This window comes from Carassius auratus, chromosome 27 (assembly GCF_003368295.1).
Source record: "Carassius auratus strain Wakin chromosome 27, ASM336829v1, whole genome shotgun sequence".
NCBI classification, from domain to species: domain Eukaryota; kingdom Metazoa; phylum Chordata; class Actinopteri; order Cypriniformes; family Cyprinidae; genus Carassius; species Carassius auratus.
This window is the reverse complement of record NC_039269.1, coordinates 8,781,993-8,798,884: the sequence shown is the minus strand read 5'-3', so window position 1 is coordinate 8,798,884 and position 16,892 is coordinate 8,781,993. Positions and strand designations below refer to the sequence as shown.

At 39.4% G+C, this 16,892-nt stretch overlaps 2 protein-coding genes across 3 annotated transcripts; both read left to right on the top strand.

The window, feature by feature from the left end:
- Positions 1 to 942: 942 nt before the first annotated feature.
- On the top strand, positions 943 to 2,740 carry LOC113045359 (chemokine XC receptor 1-like). Of its 2 annotated transcripts, XM_026205699.1 has the most exons (3): positions 943 to 1,035; positions 1,240 to 2,271; positions 2,632 to 2,740. In XM_026205699.1, exons 2-3 carry the CDS (start codon positions 1,240 to 1,242, stop codon positions 2,638 to 2,640), a joined length of 1,041 nt encoding a protein of 346 aa, XP_026061484.1. In that variant the 5' UTR covers positions 943 to 1,035; the 3' UTR covers positions 2,641 to 2,740. The 2 variants fall into 2 exon arrangements, with proteins under 2 accessions (XP_026061484.1, XP_026061483.1); XM_026205698.1 differs by lacking the exon at positions 2,632 to 2,740 and having other exon boundaries at positions 1,240 to 2,423.
- Positions 2,640 to 9,774, top strand: LOC113046253 (chemokine XC receptor 1-like). The gene is made up of 3 exons (XM_026207195.1): positions 2,640 to 3,575; positions 9,459 to 9,618; positions 9,704 to 9,774. Exons 1-3 carry the CDS (start codon positions 2,640 to 2,642, stop codon positions 9,772 to 9,774), a joined length of 1,167 nt encoding a protein of 388 aa, XP_026062980.1.
- The last annotated feature ends 7,118 nt before the right edge of the window (positions 9,775 to 16,892 follow it).

The window sequence follows — 16,892 nt, the reverse complement described above, 5'->3', positions numbered from 1 at the left end:
CCGGGAAAAAATGGTACAGACTATCTTTCTCTTATAAATATAATAAAACTAAAGACTTTTTGGAGTTATGAAGGATGCAGTACTACTCTATAGGTACTCAAGATTAACAGGATATTGAGTGAAAACGAGCATTTCACACCCCCTTTAATGTGTATACATTTTAAAAGCATTGAATTGCTATAGAAATCGCGATTCATTCGATTCTTAGCATTTTTAATCGATTACTGTCCAAGATCGGCGATTGACGATTCAAAAATCATGTTTCAAGATCGATGCATATGAATCGACAGGGTTTGTAATCGATGCATCGAGAAAACGAGTGAATCGTTACACCCCTAATCACAATCCTTTCAAAAAGAAACTACTAACAACTATTTAATTTTCTCTTGCATGGTTTCTGAATGCTTGAAACTATAAAATAAAATAGAGTCATAATAAAGTTATACCCATAGGTATATGTTGAGAGCTACGATTTTAATTTGTAAATAATACAGTTTATTAAATTTTAGTTTATTAAAGATCTATTTTGACCCCTATAGTATAGGTGTTTGTTGTTGTTGTTGTTTTAATGATATTTGTGAAAGGGGTGCACAACAATACTGTCATGATCAGGGCACCCATTTAGCCAGCAGCAGCCCTGGTGTATATAGTATATACTTTTAGAACAATATAAAGACCTGTTATTCAATTGCATTAACTGTATCTTGCCTCTAAGAAGCCTGTGAAGAGTCATTAAAAGTCTGTACTTGTTTAAAGTCTGTTTAAAATTCAGATTTGACTGAAATGGAAAAAGAAGGGATGCAATTGCATTTTCCCCAATGAAATTAATTGAGAATAAATATAAACACATAAAGGCAACTTTTTTAACTTCTCAGAAACCACATGCTGCAATGCCCAGCCACATTAAGTTTATTCATTGTGAAACTGCAAGCATTAGCAAAAGGAAATGACAACACTTACAGAAGTGTGATTTCTTTTGTCACTTAGACTATTTTCCTTAAGCAGTTCTACAACACGGTCAACCGTGACCTTAAGGTAAGCAATCCATGTTCTTTTATTCTTGATACAGTACATGCTGTAGTCTATTCTGTATACTGTGCTTTATACTATACTGAAGATGCGAAATGCAATAGTTGCATGGCTTTATGACCGGTTAGTTTGCTTTGAAATTTTCTACATCATGCAAATATCAGAAATTGCATTAGAAAGTACTTTAAAATACTATTTTTTTTATGCTAGATGGAGTTCAACTCAAACAGCACCTATGATGATGACTCATATTTGTATGATTATGAAGAAGGGTCAATCTTGAAGTGTAACTTCAATGACTATAGAAAAACGACCGGCGTGTGCTACGCCACGATCTTCTGCCTCAGCATGCTGGGAAATGGCTTCCTTGTGTTTGCGCTCACCTGCTACGAAGACCTGAACAGGGCCACCAACCTTTTCATGTTCTGTTTGGCTCTTTTCGACCTTCTGTTCACACTCACATTGCCTTTCTGGTGCGTGGAGCTTCTTCATCACTGGGTCTTTGGAGATGTTGCCTGTAAGATCATGACCGGGGCCTATTTTGTAGGCATCTATGGAAGCCTCATCCTTCTCACCGCGTTGACCCTCGACCGTTTTGTTGTGGTAGTGGTCAGAAGTTACTGGTTTACACGGAGTCGAAGGCTCAAATGTTCAAAGGCCGCCTGCATTGGTGCATGGATCATAAGTTTGATTGCTTGTCTGAGAGATTCAATAGCCGCAAAGGCAGAAGATGTATATATCAACATATACTCATGTCAAATTGGAAGTGATGACATTGTTGGTTATTACGCTCAGCTCATTCTGCTGTTTCTTGTACTGTTTGCCATCATTGTTTTCTGTTACACCAAAATAATTTTGACCCTCATGTCAACATCGACCAGGCAGAAATACAAAACTGTGATTCTGGTGCTGTGCATTGTTATCGCTTTCTTCATATGCTGGGGGCCGTATCATATCATCATTGTGTTGATGTCCATCTATGGCTTTGATCCCTGTGAACATTATCAGCTGCATATTGCACTTATCGTCTGCAGGATTCTGGCGTTTTCCCACTGCTGCATAAACCCGGCGCTGTATATTCTCAGAGGGAAGTACAGAAATCTCTTGTCAAGTTTATTGTTCTGCTCGCCTGAACTCAGGCAGTCGGGGCTCTACAGAGGACCAACAGATCCCAGCGACTCCAGGATTCATCCGTACATGAATGAAGGAGCTCGAGAAAATTGTGAAGTGCAACAAACAAATGTCAGTGAGCTGAACATACTGAAAACACTGTAAAAATTGAGACCGAAAACATGATGAATTTATGTAGTCCTAGAAAAACATTTTAATTGGAACAGTCAGTTATATTCTATTTTTAGAAAATCTTGTTTCCCACCTAAAATTATATTGATGATGTTTTATATATATCACGAATATTTGTAATTTTTGAATTCATGTAACAACAAAAAAGGTGTGTGTGTGCTATATATATATATATATATATATATATATATATATATATATATATATATATATATAAATGTATTTATGTGACTGTATGACTGTATAAATGTATGTTTATGCATAATTTTTTGACATTATTCAATCTGTGTGTTTCTACAGACGATATAATGCATGGAGATACTACGCAAGAGGTCTTCAATATCAATTATGATTATGACTTCAACCACACATATGAGGAATATTATCCTTTGGTGACATTTGAGGAGGAGAATCTTTCACTTAGGATAATGAGTGCCATTTGCTGCAGTCTCATCATCTGCATCAGTCTACCCGGAAACAGCTTTTTGCTTTGGGTGGTCTTGAAGAAAGTGGGTTTGAGCAGCTCTGCTGATTGTTTACTCCTCCATCTGACAGTGTCCGACCTCATCTTCTCTTTCACATTGATTCCCTGGACAATCAGTCATATTTGGGGATGGATATTTGGATATCTGGCCTGTAAGCTGTTCACCTGGAGTATGTTTTTGGGCCTGTTCAGCTACATGATGTTCCTTACAGTCATGACAGTCCATCGATACGTGGCGGTGGTGTATCCGGTGTTTGCTTCATCTGTAAGGAATCGCAGAATTTACATGCACATCTCATCTGCTGTGGCTTGGTTGATCTCTGTGGTCTTCAGTCTGCCTCAAATGATCTTCTCTGGGACTGTGGATGGACCTGATGGTGTATATTGTGTTCCCACCAATAACTCAGTGTTTGTGGAGGTCTATGGATATTTCACTCAGATAATTCTCTTTTTCCTGCTGCCATTCCTGGTTATTGTGTTCTGCTACACATGGATGGGTTTTTCCATCCTTCAGATTCAGATGGGATTCTTCATCTGCTTGTCACCGTATAACATCTTCCTCTTCCTCTTGTCCTTGAGGTCTCTAGGTGTTTTTGTGTTTAGGGAGAGTGTTTGGGAGACCATCTACTGCTCCACTCACATTCTAGCGTATTCCCACTGCTGTCTGAATCCACTTGTCCACATCTTCGGAAGAAAGAAGTTCAGGAAGTACCTGCCATGGAGCAGAGGTTTCTGTCGGCTCTCGCAAAGGGTTCAGCGTGTAAATGTTTAGAAACCCGAGCAGATTCTCTGTTCAGTTTCATCTCTGATAGTGTCAAAGGTCATGGTGTCATTTTGTTGCAGCTCCAAAGTGAGTCACATGACGTTTACAGTGCAGATGATTGGCTCAAAAAAGTTATTGAGATGAATAACAGATTGATAGCAGAGGTTTTATTATAGAGTGAAGAGTGAGTGAAGTGACATTCAGCCAAGTATGGTGACCCATACTCAGAATTTGTGCTCTGCATTTAACCCATCCGAAATGCACACACACAGAGCAGTGAACACACACACACTGTGAGCACACACCCGGAGCAGTGGGCAGCCATTTATGCTGCGGCGCCCGGGGAGCAGTTGGGGGTTCGATGCCTTGCTCAAGGGCACCTAAGTCGTGGTATTGAAGGTGGAGAGAGAACTGTACATGCACTCCCCCACCCACAATTCCGTCCGGCCCGAGACTAGAACCCACAACCCTTCGATTGGGAGTCCAAGCCTCTAACCATTAGGCCACGACTTCCCAATATATCCCAATATATGCTCTATATAATTATGTGTGACGAATAAAAAGCTTGAATATTGTATATATATATATATATATATATATATATATATATATATATATATATATATATATATATATATATATATATATATATATATATATATATATATATATATATATATATATATATATATATATATATATATATATATATATATATATATATATATATATATATATATATAATCGTTTAATTAGTGGTGTTACTATCAAGTAAAAAAAAAAAAAAAGATTTTGCCTGAAAACATGAATACTTGGACACATTAATTATAATCGTTTGCAAAAATATATATATAAAAAAAATACTGTGTGTGTGTGGTTATTCCATTTGACATTAAACAGTTTGAATTAACCTCAGATGTCATAAAATGTTAACGTAGGTATCTATAAATATATTTATTTAAAACAGCCATGAGGGAGAGAGAGAGAGAGAGCGAGAGAGACAGCATTTTTATTATTATAAAAGATTTTATATCAAATGTCTTAAGTTTTTTATTTTGAGAATTTAATACATGTATTCGTTTCATTTAGTATAGTTACACCTGCATAATTTGCCTTTAAACATATCGAACCATCAAACAATCAGATTATGAACTGCAACATGTGTACTGAAGTAGCCTAAATTGTTGGTGTGAACATATTTAATGTATTTTCAAAAGTGTTTTTTACAAAAGTGTCACATCACTGAATGGCATTAGTTTTCCAATGTAACGTTTGTGTTCTTGACGTTGTTGTCTTCGGAGAAGTCTGGACTAGTTAGAGCTGTAATGTGTAGACTAATGCGTCATGAAAATTCCTGAAAGAGGAACAGAGACCAGAAAAAAACAGATGAAAAACCAAATGCCATAGCAGAATGCTGAGAAGTAATTTTCCACTGTGCAGTAAAATAACTAAGAAATAAAAAGAGGAAATGTCAGTACGCCTCAGTCTTGGATGGTAATTCCGTCAGTGTCCAGTAGGTGGCAACCGTAGTTAACAAGTGTGACATCTGTCAGCTTCATAGCGCTTCGAATTGCACTCTTCAAATGTCATTTTTATTAAAGAGGTATTTTATCCAAGACAGTTTGGGCTCATAAAACATTAATCCAGTTGCGTTCTTTTTTATGGATTTTTTATTTAGCAAAAATATTAGAAGAACTGGACAAAACGCAAAATAAAAACTTAAAAACAATCTGTTAGAATCTGGTCTGTTTTTCATACAAAGTTATACAATAAAAATATTGCCTTAAAAATCCCGCAAAGTTGTAATTTGCTATAATTGTATAAAATTAGAGCAAATTTTTGTATCACAAAATAAAATAAGTCCCTTACCAAAAAGTAGTACTTCAAGTTTATTTAATTAAGTATACTTAAGTAAAGTTCAAGTACTATACATTTTAAAGTGTACTTTATGTAGCAAGTATACAAATATCAGTGTTCTAGTATTATATATGTAAGTGTACTGTTTCAATACTCCTTGGGACTAAATTGGCCCACTTTCTAGTACATAAAAGTATACTTTTAAATTGCGCTCAAACTGATTTGATTTTGATGTAATATTTAAACTGAAGCTGACAGTTGGTTATGGTCAGGCGGCAAGGAAGTCGACCGGAAGTTGAAGTCGGCTGTGTGCCGCCATCTTGTAGCAGAACTTCACTTGCGTTAGCATTCCCATTGACTCCCATTCATTTTGGCGTCACTTTGACAGCGAATAACTTTACATCTGAGGCGTTTAAAGACTCCGTTTGTCCATTATTTATTTCTAAAGATACACGACAATGTATAAAGGGCTCCATTACCTTCCATGTTATATTATGGCCCCGTAGAAACAGTTTTTGTAAAAAAATAGGTTTGTATTATTTTATTAAAAAATAATACAAAATAATTAATCAGAATACTTACTCCTGCTCACTCACGCCAAAGAACTCCCCGCTCAATCTCGCCGTCTCTGCAAGATTAACGATGGCAGTTTGCACGCACAGCTACTAGAAGATTTACATCTGTCAGACAGGTTGCTGACGTCGTCAAGCTTCGTTTGAGTCTGCGCGTCAGAAACGGAAGTGCTAAAAAACGCTAAAAATGGGCTTCACTTGTCTCAATTGAGTTCCAATGGGGTCGCTGTGTCCATTTCTTTTACTGTCTATGGTTATGGTAAGGGGCAGGGGTGGTTCTATGGTGAGTGGAGATCCAGGGCTTAGCCCAGAAAAATCCATGTATGTGACTTTTTTTTTTAATAAATCAGAAAGATTTACCTTGTTTGAAATATACAAAAACAATAAAAACAAAAACAAATTTAAAACATTTTATTTAAAGTAAAATACATTTGCTTTTTGCAAACAAAAATTAAGAATTGCAAAACAAATGAAACTGCGCGAAAGCAATGATTTTGCAATAAATATTTTCCATGGTCATATCTATTAATTTATTTGCAATGCTGCTTTTATATTTTGTGTGTCAGTCTAGTTTGAGCTTGCGATACCATTTTCCCTTTGCGCTTTACTTTTCTGTACGTCTCTCTTTGTGGCACTGTTTTTACCATAGACAGTAAAAGAAATGGACACAGCGACCCCATTGGAACTCAATTGAGACAAGTGAAGCCCGTTTTCAGCTATTTTTAGCACTTCCGTTTCTGACGCGCAGAATCAAACGAAACTTGACGACTTCAGCAACCTGTCTGACAGATGTTAATCTTCTAGTAGCTGTGCGTGCAAACTGCCATCGTTAATCTTGCAGAGACGGCGAGCTTGAGCGGGGAGTTCTTTGGCGTGAGTGAGCAGGAGTAAGTATTCTGATTAATTATTTTGTATAGTATTTTAAAATGTAAAGCCAGTACGCCATATTAAGTTAATTGCCTGCAAGCTTCTCCTCCTGTCTGTACGGTAATGCGACAGAGAGTCGCGTGGTTATGACGCAATCGTTAGCCTATTTTTTCAAAAACTGTTTCTACGGGGCCATAATGTAACATAGAAGGTAATGGAGCCCTTTATACATTGTTGTGTATCTTTAGAAATAAATAATGGACAACTGGAGTCTTTAAACGCCTCAGAAGTTATTCGCTGTCAAAGTGACGCCAAAATGAATGGGAGGTCAATGGGATGCTAACCCAAGTGAAGTTCTGCTACAAGATGGCGGCACCCGGTCGACTTCAACTTCCGGTCGACTTCCTTGCCGCCTGGTTTTGACGTGGGGCTGGAGTCAAGGGATGGGGGCGTGTACAAAATGCCTCCCTGGAAGTGACGTCATCGGCCCGAGACGCAGCTCATTGATCCAGGTCCTGTCATGATGAGCATAGACTCTCGAGTGGATCATTTATTTTTATTCAGTAGCATTAAAACATTCATGTTTTCGTTTTATTTACTTTATTAACAAATGTAGGTGTATTAGCAGCGTTTGCTCAAGTTAAAGAAGTTAACATGAACATCTGCTGTTTATTTCTCTCTATGTGCACACTTTTATAGCATTATGTGTATTGGGATCTCTACTCATTTGAGTCAGTTCAAGAGTTCGTAACGGGTTCCCGAATCATTTGAGTCAGTTCGGGAGTTCGTAGCGGGATTGCAAATCATTTAAGTCAGTTCTGGAGTTCAAAGCGGGATCGCGAATCATTTGAGTCAATTTGGGGATCGCGAATCATTTGAATAAGTTCGGGAGTTCGTAGCGGGATCACGAATCATTTGAGTCAATTTGGGGATCGCGAATCATTTGAATAAGTTCGGGAGTTCGTAGCGGGATCGCGAATCATTTGAGTCAGTTTGGGGATCGCAAATCATTTAAAGCAGTTCGGGAGTTTGTAGCGGGATCACGAATCATTGGAGTCATCTGACTCCAGTTTGGGAGTTGGAGCGGGATCGCGAATCATTTGAGTCAGTTCGGGAGTTCGTAGCGGGATCGCGAATCATTTGAGTCAGTTTGGGGATCGCGAATCATTTGAATCAGTTCGGGAGTTCGTAGCGGGTTCGCAAATCATTTGAGTCAGTTCGGGAGTTCAAAGCGGGATCGCGAATCATTTGAGTCAATTTGGGGATCGCGAATCATTTGAATCAGTTCGGGAGTTCGTAGCGGGATCGCAAATCATTTGAGTCAATTTGGGGATCGCAAATCATTTAAAGCAGTTCGGGAGTTCGTAGCGGGATTGTGAATCATTTGAGTCATCTGACTCCAGTTTGGGAGTTGGAGCGGGATCGCGAATCATTTGAGTCAGTTCGGGAGTTCGTAGCGGGATCGCGAATCATTTGAGTCAATTTGGGGATCGCAAATCATTTGAATAAGTTCGGGAGTTCGTAGCGGGATCGCGAATCATTTGAGTCAGTTTGGGGATCGCAAATCATTTAAAGCAGTTCGGGAGTTTGTAGCGGGATCACGAATCATTGGAGTCATCTGACTCCAGTTTGGGAGTTGGAGCGGGATCGCGAATCATTTGAGTCAGTTCGGGAGTTCGTAGCGGGATCGCGAATCATTTGAGTCAGTTTGGGGATCGCGAATCATTTGAATCAGTTCGGGAGTTCGTAGCGGGTTCGCAAATCATTTGAGTCAGTTCGGGAGTTCAAAGCGGGATCGCGAATCATTTGAGTCAATTTGGGGATCGCGAATCATTTGAATCAGTTCGGGAGTTCGTAGCGGGATCGCAAATCATTTGAGTCAATTTGGGGATCGCAAATCATTTAAAGCAGTTCGGGAGTTCGTAGCGGGATCGTGAATCATTTGAGTCATCTGACTCCAGTTTGGGAGTTGGAGCGGGATCGCGAATCATTTGAGTCAGTTCGGGAGTTCGTAGCGGGATCGCGAATCATTTGAGTCAGTTTGGGGATCGCAAATCATTTAAAGCAGTTCAGGAGTTCGTAGCGGGATCGTGAATCATTTGAGTCATCTGACTCCAGTTTGGGAGTTGGAGCGGGATCGCGAATCATTTGAGTCAGTTTGGGGATCGCAAATCATTTGAATCAGTTCGGGAGTTCGTAGCGGTTTCGCGAATCATTTGAGTCAGTTTGGGGTTCGCAAATCATAGCTGTATATGGATAGGCATTTTTAACTAATTTAGTAGCTAGTTCTAATTACGTTTTCCACGCTTGTTTAGGTGTGAAATGTGAACTCGTATTTTTTGTTTTAATGATGTTAACAGTATCATCAAGTATATTAAAAAACTAAACAAATCGTGCCTAAAAAGTGCACGCATCTAGGCTAATGTAAAGTTACATGATGAAGTCATACTAGTGCACGTGTGCATTTTGAGTGCGTTCTTTCAAAAGGTTTCTCATTCGTGAAAAGAGTTTTACTGTGTTGGTCAGTCAGCTGTAAATATTCATTTCATCTCGGTTACGTATGTAACCATGGTTCCCTGAATAGGGAACGAGATGCTGCATTGACATCACCGCATGGGAACACCTCTTGGTGTGTCGAATGTCTGAAGCCCTGTACCATCCTGACAATTTTATTGGTCAAATAGTGTTTGGCACTGCCCTATGCATGCGTACAGATAGTATAGATCTAAGGAAACACTATCAAGGTACGGAACGGCCCGGACCGCAGCATCTCGTTCCCTATTCAGGGGACCGTGGTTACATTTGTAACTGAGATGTTCCCTTTCATAGGTCACTTCGATGCTGCGGTGATGTCACCATATGGGAACCCTACACCATCATGCCTGACATACCTGAGATAGCTGGGATACAAGAAAAGCATCTGCTCAAGTGGAGAGAACCCGCTTCGCGCCGTGACCGCATCAGCCAGTCGTCTATTATTCCTTACTTAACAAATACAACTTTTGACTTTAACTTAAGAACAGCTTAACCGTATTAAGAGACGTTTGTATCTTTGAAAAATAGTAGTAATTTTTTTTGATTATTTATAAATTAAGTTACGTCAGTAACCCACGCCAAGTTTTGAAGGTACTTTTAAAAGTAATTTAAATTAATATTCGTAATATCATTAACACCGTTTTTACCTTGGAATATAATTTGGTTTTATAGGATTATATTGAATTTATTGCTTCCTTTTAATCTGTGGGCCTATAGGGCTTGGGCGTCGTGTCGTCATTACTTGGCGTGGCCACCATGTTGATGTCCTCCTTTACTGCTACTTGGACTACTGCGTCTTAATTTGTGTCTTAATTTGATTAATTAAAAATCTATTTCGACCATGGTAAACTGTTGCTGCATTGTGGGGTGTAATAGTGCAATACATAATCGCCATGGGAAAAAAAATGACATTGGATTAACTTTCCATCACTATCCTGCTTTCTGCTTGGAGGCGCGACCAAGGAATGACATTTATATATGCGACAGTCAAGTATAACATCTGAATATTAATTCATATAGTTTAAGTCAACATTGAACATTGAAAATAAGGGAAATTTCCTGGGTAACTCATCCAAAATACGGGAAAATTTCAACATTCATCTTTCTGTTGCTATCCCTCTGCTGACAGCAAACATCTGTACTACAAAGCTGCTGCATTAACTAAGCAAGTTGTGAGCTAGGTCTAACATGATTTTGCTTACAGATTGGCGTGAAATCAGAATCAGAATCAGAATCAGAATCAGAATGAGCTTTATTGCCAGGTATGTACACATACGAGGAATTTGTTTTCGTGACAGAAGCTCCGCAGTACAACAGAATGACAGCGACAGAACATAAAACACATAATAAAAGAATAAAAAATACAAATAAGTAGATAGTGAATAACAATATACAAATGACAATTGTAGGCAAGTATATTACAAAATGAAGTTATGTATGTACATATATATTGTGTGCAAAATTTAAGTGTATACTAAGTATGTGTGTTAGATAAATAAAGTGTGTGTGTATATAAATATAAAGTGTAGTGTGTCCGCCGTTATTATAAGCTGTTCATAAGATGGATTGCCTGAGGGAAGAAACTGGTCCTGTGTCTGGTCGTTCTAGTGCTCAGTGCTCTGTAGCGTCGACCAGATGGCAACAGTTCAAAGAGGGAGTGTGCTGGATGTGAGGGGTCCAGAGTGATTTTGACAGCCCTTTTTCTCACTCTGGATAAGTACAGTTCTTGAATAGATGGGAGGGTTGAACCGATGATTCGCTCAGCAGTCCGGACTACCCTCTGTAGTCTTCTGAGGTCAGATTTAGAAGCTGAGCTGAACCAGACAGTTACTGAAGTGCAGAGGATGGATTCAATGATGGTGGAGTAGAACTGTTTCAGCAGCTCCTGTGGCAGGTTAAACTTCCTCAGCTGGCGGAGAAAGTACAACCTCTGCTGGGCCTTTTTCACAATGGAGTCAATGTGAATGTCCCACTTCAGGTCCTGAGAGATAGTGGTGCCCAGGAACCTGAATGACTCCACTGCAGTCACAGTGCTGTTCATGATGGTGAGTGGGGAGAGTGCAGGGGGGTTTCTCCTGAAGTCCACGATCATCTCCACTGTTTTGAGGGTGTTAAGCTCCAGGTTGTTGAGAGTGCACCAGACAGCCAGCTCTTTTACCTCCTGTCTGTAAGCAGACTCGTCACCGTCCTGAATGAGGCCGATGAGGCCTCATTTCATGCTCTCACAACAACCATGCTGTTAGTTTAAAAAGGCCAATATCATGCTAAGGTTGTTTTCAAGTGAGCAAAACAATGCTTTGAAAACATCTGTTTCGCTAGAAGGGCAAGGGGTAGCAACAGAACAACAGTACAGAGACTGACAGGTCCGAAGGAAGGGCTAACAAGATATTTTACAAGAAAATACTACAACGGGAAGAACAACAGGAAAAGAGCTCAAATACGTGAGAACCCCAGAAAAAAAACTACACTTTTGAATCACATAGTTAGCACTAATGGTTACTAAACTAGCAGCTAGGTGGAGCGCATCTTACCTTTGTCCGGACTCCGGATTACTGTATATTCCCACTGTTTGCCAGCTTCATGATCTGCAGCTCATGAGCACATCCATTTGTGAACTGCACATGAGTTGCACATGTTTTCGGTGCCCCACTCTCTGTTGGGAGTTTCATATGGATCCATACCACGGATCCATGATATCCATACACATACCAGTCCCTGGAATCCTTATTTAGCGTATCCCTGTAAATCCCACAACCTTTTAATGATCATGAATCTTTTTTCTTTCTCCCAACTCTGCTTCTTTTCATTCAACTTGCTGAATGTTTATGTTCCCCCAACCTTTTGGCATATCCATTGCTCCAAGCTGCAGCTACCCCTAGGGAGAGAGGTGTTATAATAATGTAAAATATGTGAAAAATAATGTGTTTTTTGAAAAGCCTAGTGTGAGAACCTGTTCTAATACACACCCAAAATAAAATCAAGATTGTGTAAAGAGCATAATAGGAAAACCTTTGCAAGAAGATAAGATATGCCATTTGTGAATAAAAGGATGAAAACACGATAGGTCAGGTTAAATAAATGTTCATTTTCAGTTTTACTAGATGGCCACGATAAGCCGTGCTATGCAAAGGCCTCAATAGCCCATGCAGCATGAAGTGAAATAAGCTAATTGTGAATGAACAACAAAAAGCCAAGATAGGCCAATTAAAAATGGGCCACTAAAGGCCAGCTTATATAAAATCAACAATAGTCCCTTCTACCTTTCAAGTTTTTTTGCTATACAAAAGGCTGTGATAGGCGAAGGGCTTAGATGGACTGTGCTATTCGAATGGACATGATTGGCCATGCTACGAAAGGCTGCGAAAAGCCAATAATGAGAATAAACAATAAAAGCCATAATGCCAATTACTTCAAGGGCCACTAAGGCCAGATTGCCAGATTAGTCTAACCTAACGGCCTCGATAGGCCGTGCTACATGGATATTCACGATAAGCCAGTTTTGTGAATAAATGATAAAAAACTATGAAAGCCAAATAATGTGAAAGGCCATGATATGCCGGGTTATATAAACTATAATATTCAGTTTTACCCGATTGCCACAATGGGCCATGCTATGCAAAGGACATGATAAGCCAATTATGTAAATAAAGCAATGAAGTACTATGATTGGCAAATTGTGGGAAGGAATGCATTTATGAAGTCTGAAGCCGGAGGTTTAGTATAAAACGAATGAAACCACCATCACTAGCTAGCGAAGAGAAACATACAATACTTTATGATGGAAGAAGGCATAAATATTAATATTTATAAACAAAGACTGTTCCCCATTAGGCCAATTACAGTTTTTTTTTTTTTAATTGCTAACAAGCGTTTACCAATACTTAAAGTAGTTTTTCTAAACACAGCGACACAACTTCATCACACACTTAGCCAAATAGTTAATTTTCTGGCCCAAACCCCATTTTGTTAAATAAATACAAACTCTACATTTCAAAATGCTGAATACCTTTTTCTACATATACTAACTATATCAAAACACAGCAAACAAAATTCAAAATCAAGTCATTCGGACAAAATATTAGCACTACTTTCTATCCAATAGGAACATATAGTCAATCATAGAACATTGACTGTCAAAATACTAACAACTGATGGCTTTACATGATGGCTTTACAAATCCCCCCCCCCCCCCCCACACACACACACCTACCTCTTCTTCTCCATTACCTATCTTCCTCTGATCCAACTACTCCTCTCCCTCCTCTAACTATTGACCATAATGAGGAGAGGACAACGTTAGGCCATTTTATGAGAATGCTCTCACAGGCTGTGTAATGTGAAAGCCACAGTTGGCAGAGTTTCATAAATAATAATAGTGAAACTAGTTTGATGACCACAATGAGCAAAGTTATGTGAAGTCTGACTATAGTCTGTATAAAGCAAATGCCTAGATATACCATGTTATACAGAGGCCACGATATGCTGTGATATGAAGGCCGCGATAAGCCAAATGAGACCAAAGCCAATGGATTTGAGGAAACCGAATGAATCCACCATCAGAAGATGCTAAAATAAACATGCCTTATGATTATAGCTTAAAGATGCCTACTGATCATTAAGTCAGATCTTACCTAGACCTCAAGTGGGAGAAACACCATGTGTGCATCCCCTTGACAAGGGGTTGAAAATAAGGGAAATTTCCTGGGTAACTCATCCAAAATACGGGAAAATTTCAACATTCATCTTTCTGTTGCTATCCCTCTGCTGACAGCAAAAATCTGTACTACAAAGCTGCTGCATTAACTAAGCAAGTTGTGAAGCTAGGTCTAACATGACTTTGCTTACAGATTGGCGTGAAATCATGCTCATGCATCACGCTCACCTTGACCCCTTGCATTAGTAGTAGCACCAGTCCAAAAGAATAACCTGTGTAAAGATGAGGTGAGCACCATGGTTTTCTTCATCTGCAGTCTTTCTCAACCTAAAAAATAAATAAAAATAAGGATATTTATGTTAACTTAACGTTTAATGTAAATTAAATGTTAAGACCAAAGCGAGAAAATGTGTCTGTTTTCATTCATACTATTTCAGAGGACATTTGTGCAGAAGTGGAAAGCAACTGTCAGCGAGGACCACTTTGCAGAAACGGGCTACAGGTCAAGACTCAAAGTCGTAAAATTTAGGCCTACCCCATTCCAGGACAAGATATCCAGAGATTGTTGTAGTAGAATAAACGCAAATAAAACATAATAACTGAAAGTACAACGACAAAAACATTAGATTAAGACAACAGATAGCTAGACATAGGATACTTTCACAAAAAGGTGCAAGTCTTTATCAGAGTACAATGGATGAGTTTCGCACCAGCATTTCAATTCAGAGCCTAAATATTTACTGAAACTTGCCTAAATGAGGATATTCCATCTCTTTACAAACCCACTCTGTATACCGGAGTGATCGGACAGCTGCCTCCGGTAAGTACAAAGGCACATATCCAATGGGAACTTTGTCTGGGGAATTTTGGAATATTCCGGAATTTAGCAACCCTACTCTGAGGCCTACAAAAAGTCAAGATATGATGTTCACAAAAGCATTACATTTGCCAAAGCATCCTACAGTCAAAGACTGGAAACTTACTATACTACACATGACTCAAGGAAAATGTGGCAATGCCTAGCACAACATAACAGACTACAAAGGCCAGGCTTCTGCAAACATCTCTGTATGTCTGCCCGATGAGCTGAACCTGTTTTATACACATTTTGAAGCCCTGAACACAGAGACCTTGACAACACTGTAAATGACTCCTGAGGAACAGGCACTGACGCGAACCCCCACACATGTTTATAAGTCACTGAGTAAAGTGAACTCACACAGGGCAGCAGGTCTAGATAACATCCCAGGACGTGTGCATAGGCGTTACACTTCAGAGCTGACCAATGTAACAAATGACATCTTCAATCTTTCCCTCAAAGTGACTACAGTCCCTGTCTGTTTCAAGTCCACCAATATTACCCCTGTCCCCCAAAAAAGCCAGAGTTGCAAGTGACTACAGACCTGTGGCACTCACACTGGTTCTCATGAAGTGATTTGAGAGGAGAACTGAGCGTGTCTATCAGCCTCTGCTGATCAGAGATGCTGAGGTTGAGAGAGTGGGCAGCTATAAGTTTATTGGTGCACACATCTGTGAGGACTTCAAATGGACAGTAAACATAAAGAAACTATTAAGTAAGGCCAATCAAAGAATTTACTTCCTGAGGAGGCTAAGGAAGTTTGGCATGTCATCACAGATTCTCCATAACTTCTACAGAGTCACTGTGGAGAGTGTGTTCACTTGCTGCACTGCTGTGAGGTTTGGCAACAGCACAACACATGACAGAAAGGCTTTACAGAGGGTCATAAAGCTGGCCCGGAAAATCACAGGCACAGATCTCCCATCATTGCGGGACATATACACATCCACAATTTCTTTTCCCTCATGAAGTCTGGCAACAGTACTGGAGCATTACGGCCAGAACATCCAGACTCCAGAACAGTTTATACCACCAGGCCATTAGACTGATAAATAGTCACAGCTTACTGCCACTTTCACCTGTACCATCAAGATAAATTCAGCCTGTTCAGTGGTACTCTGCACTTTATCTGATGGACCTTTATGACTAATTTTGGGATAGAGTATCCCTTTAAAATTATGTCAACAAGTTCTGTTTTGCAACTAAATAAATCCAATGAAAAATACTGTTTGCTGTGGCCTCATGCTTTCAGTAAGGTTGTTTCCTGCAAGCAACACTGATCAACAAAACATCTTGGAATCTATGCATTTTGTGCTATTACAGCAACAACAACATCAACAACAACAACAACAACAACAATAATAATAATAATAATAATGTTTTTTGTTTACATTTAAAAAATATCAATATTGATATATTTACAGACTTGAAGACTTCAATTATTTGAAAATGTGAATTAATTTGTTCACTGGCGAATGTTGCTGTGCCTTTTTCTCTAAATACTTTTATGAGTCACAGATAAAGAAAAATAAATTTTACCCAACATCATCACCACTAGTTTCTTGTACTTGCAGCAGTTTTATGGTCCAGTTCACTGCAGCTTTAACACTTTAGTAATCACATGTGATTGGTTGATGAGATTGGCTATGGACAAGTACCTTAAATATGATGGACTCATACGTCCATCCACCACACATGGGGAAGTCGTGGCCTAATGGTTAGACGGTTGGACTCCCAATCGAAGGGTTGTGAGTTCTAGTCTCGGGCCGGACGGAATTGTTGGTGGGGGTAGTGCATGAACAGCTCTCTCTCCACCTTCAATACCATGACTTAGGTGCCCTTGAGCAAGTCATCGAACCCCCAACTGCTCCCTGGGCGCCGCAGCATAAATGGCTGCCCACTGCTCCGGGTGTGTGCTCACAGTGTGTGTGTGTGTGTGTGTGTTACTGCTCTGTGTGTGTGCATTTCGG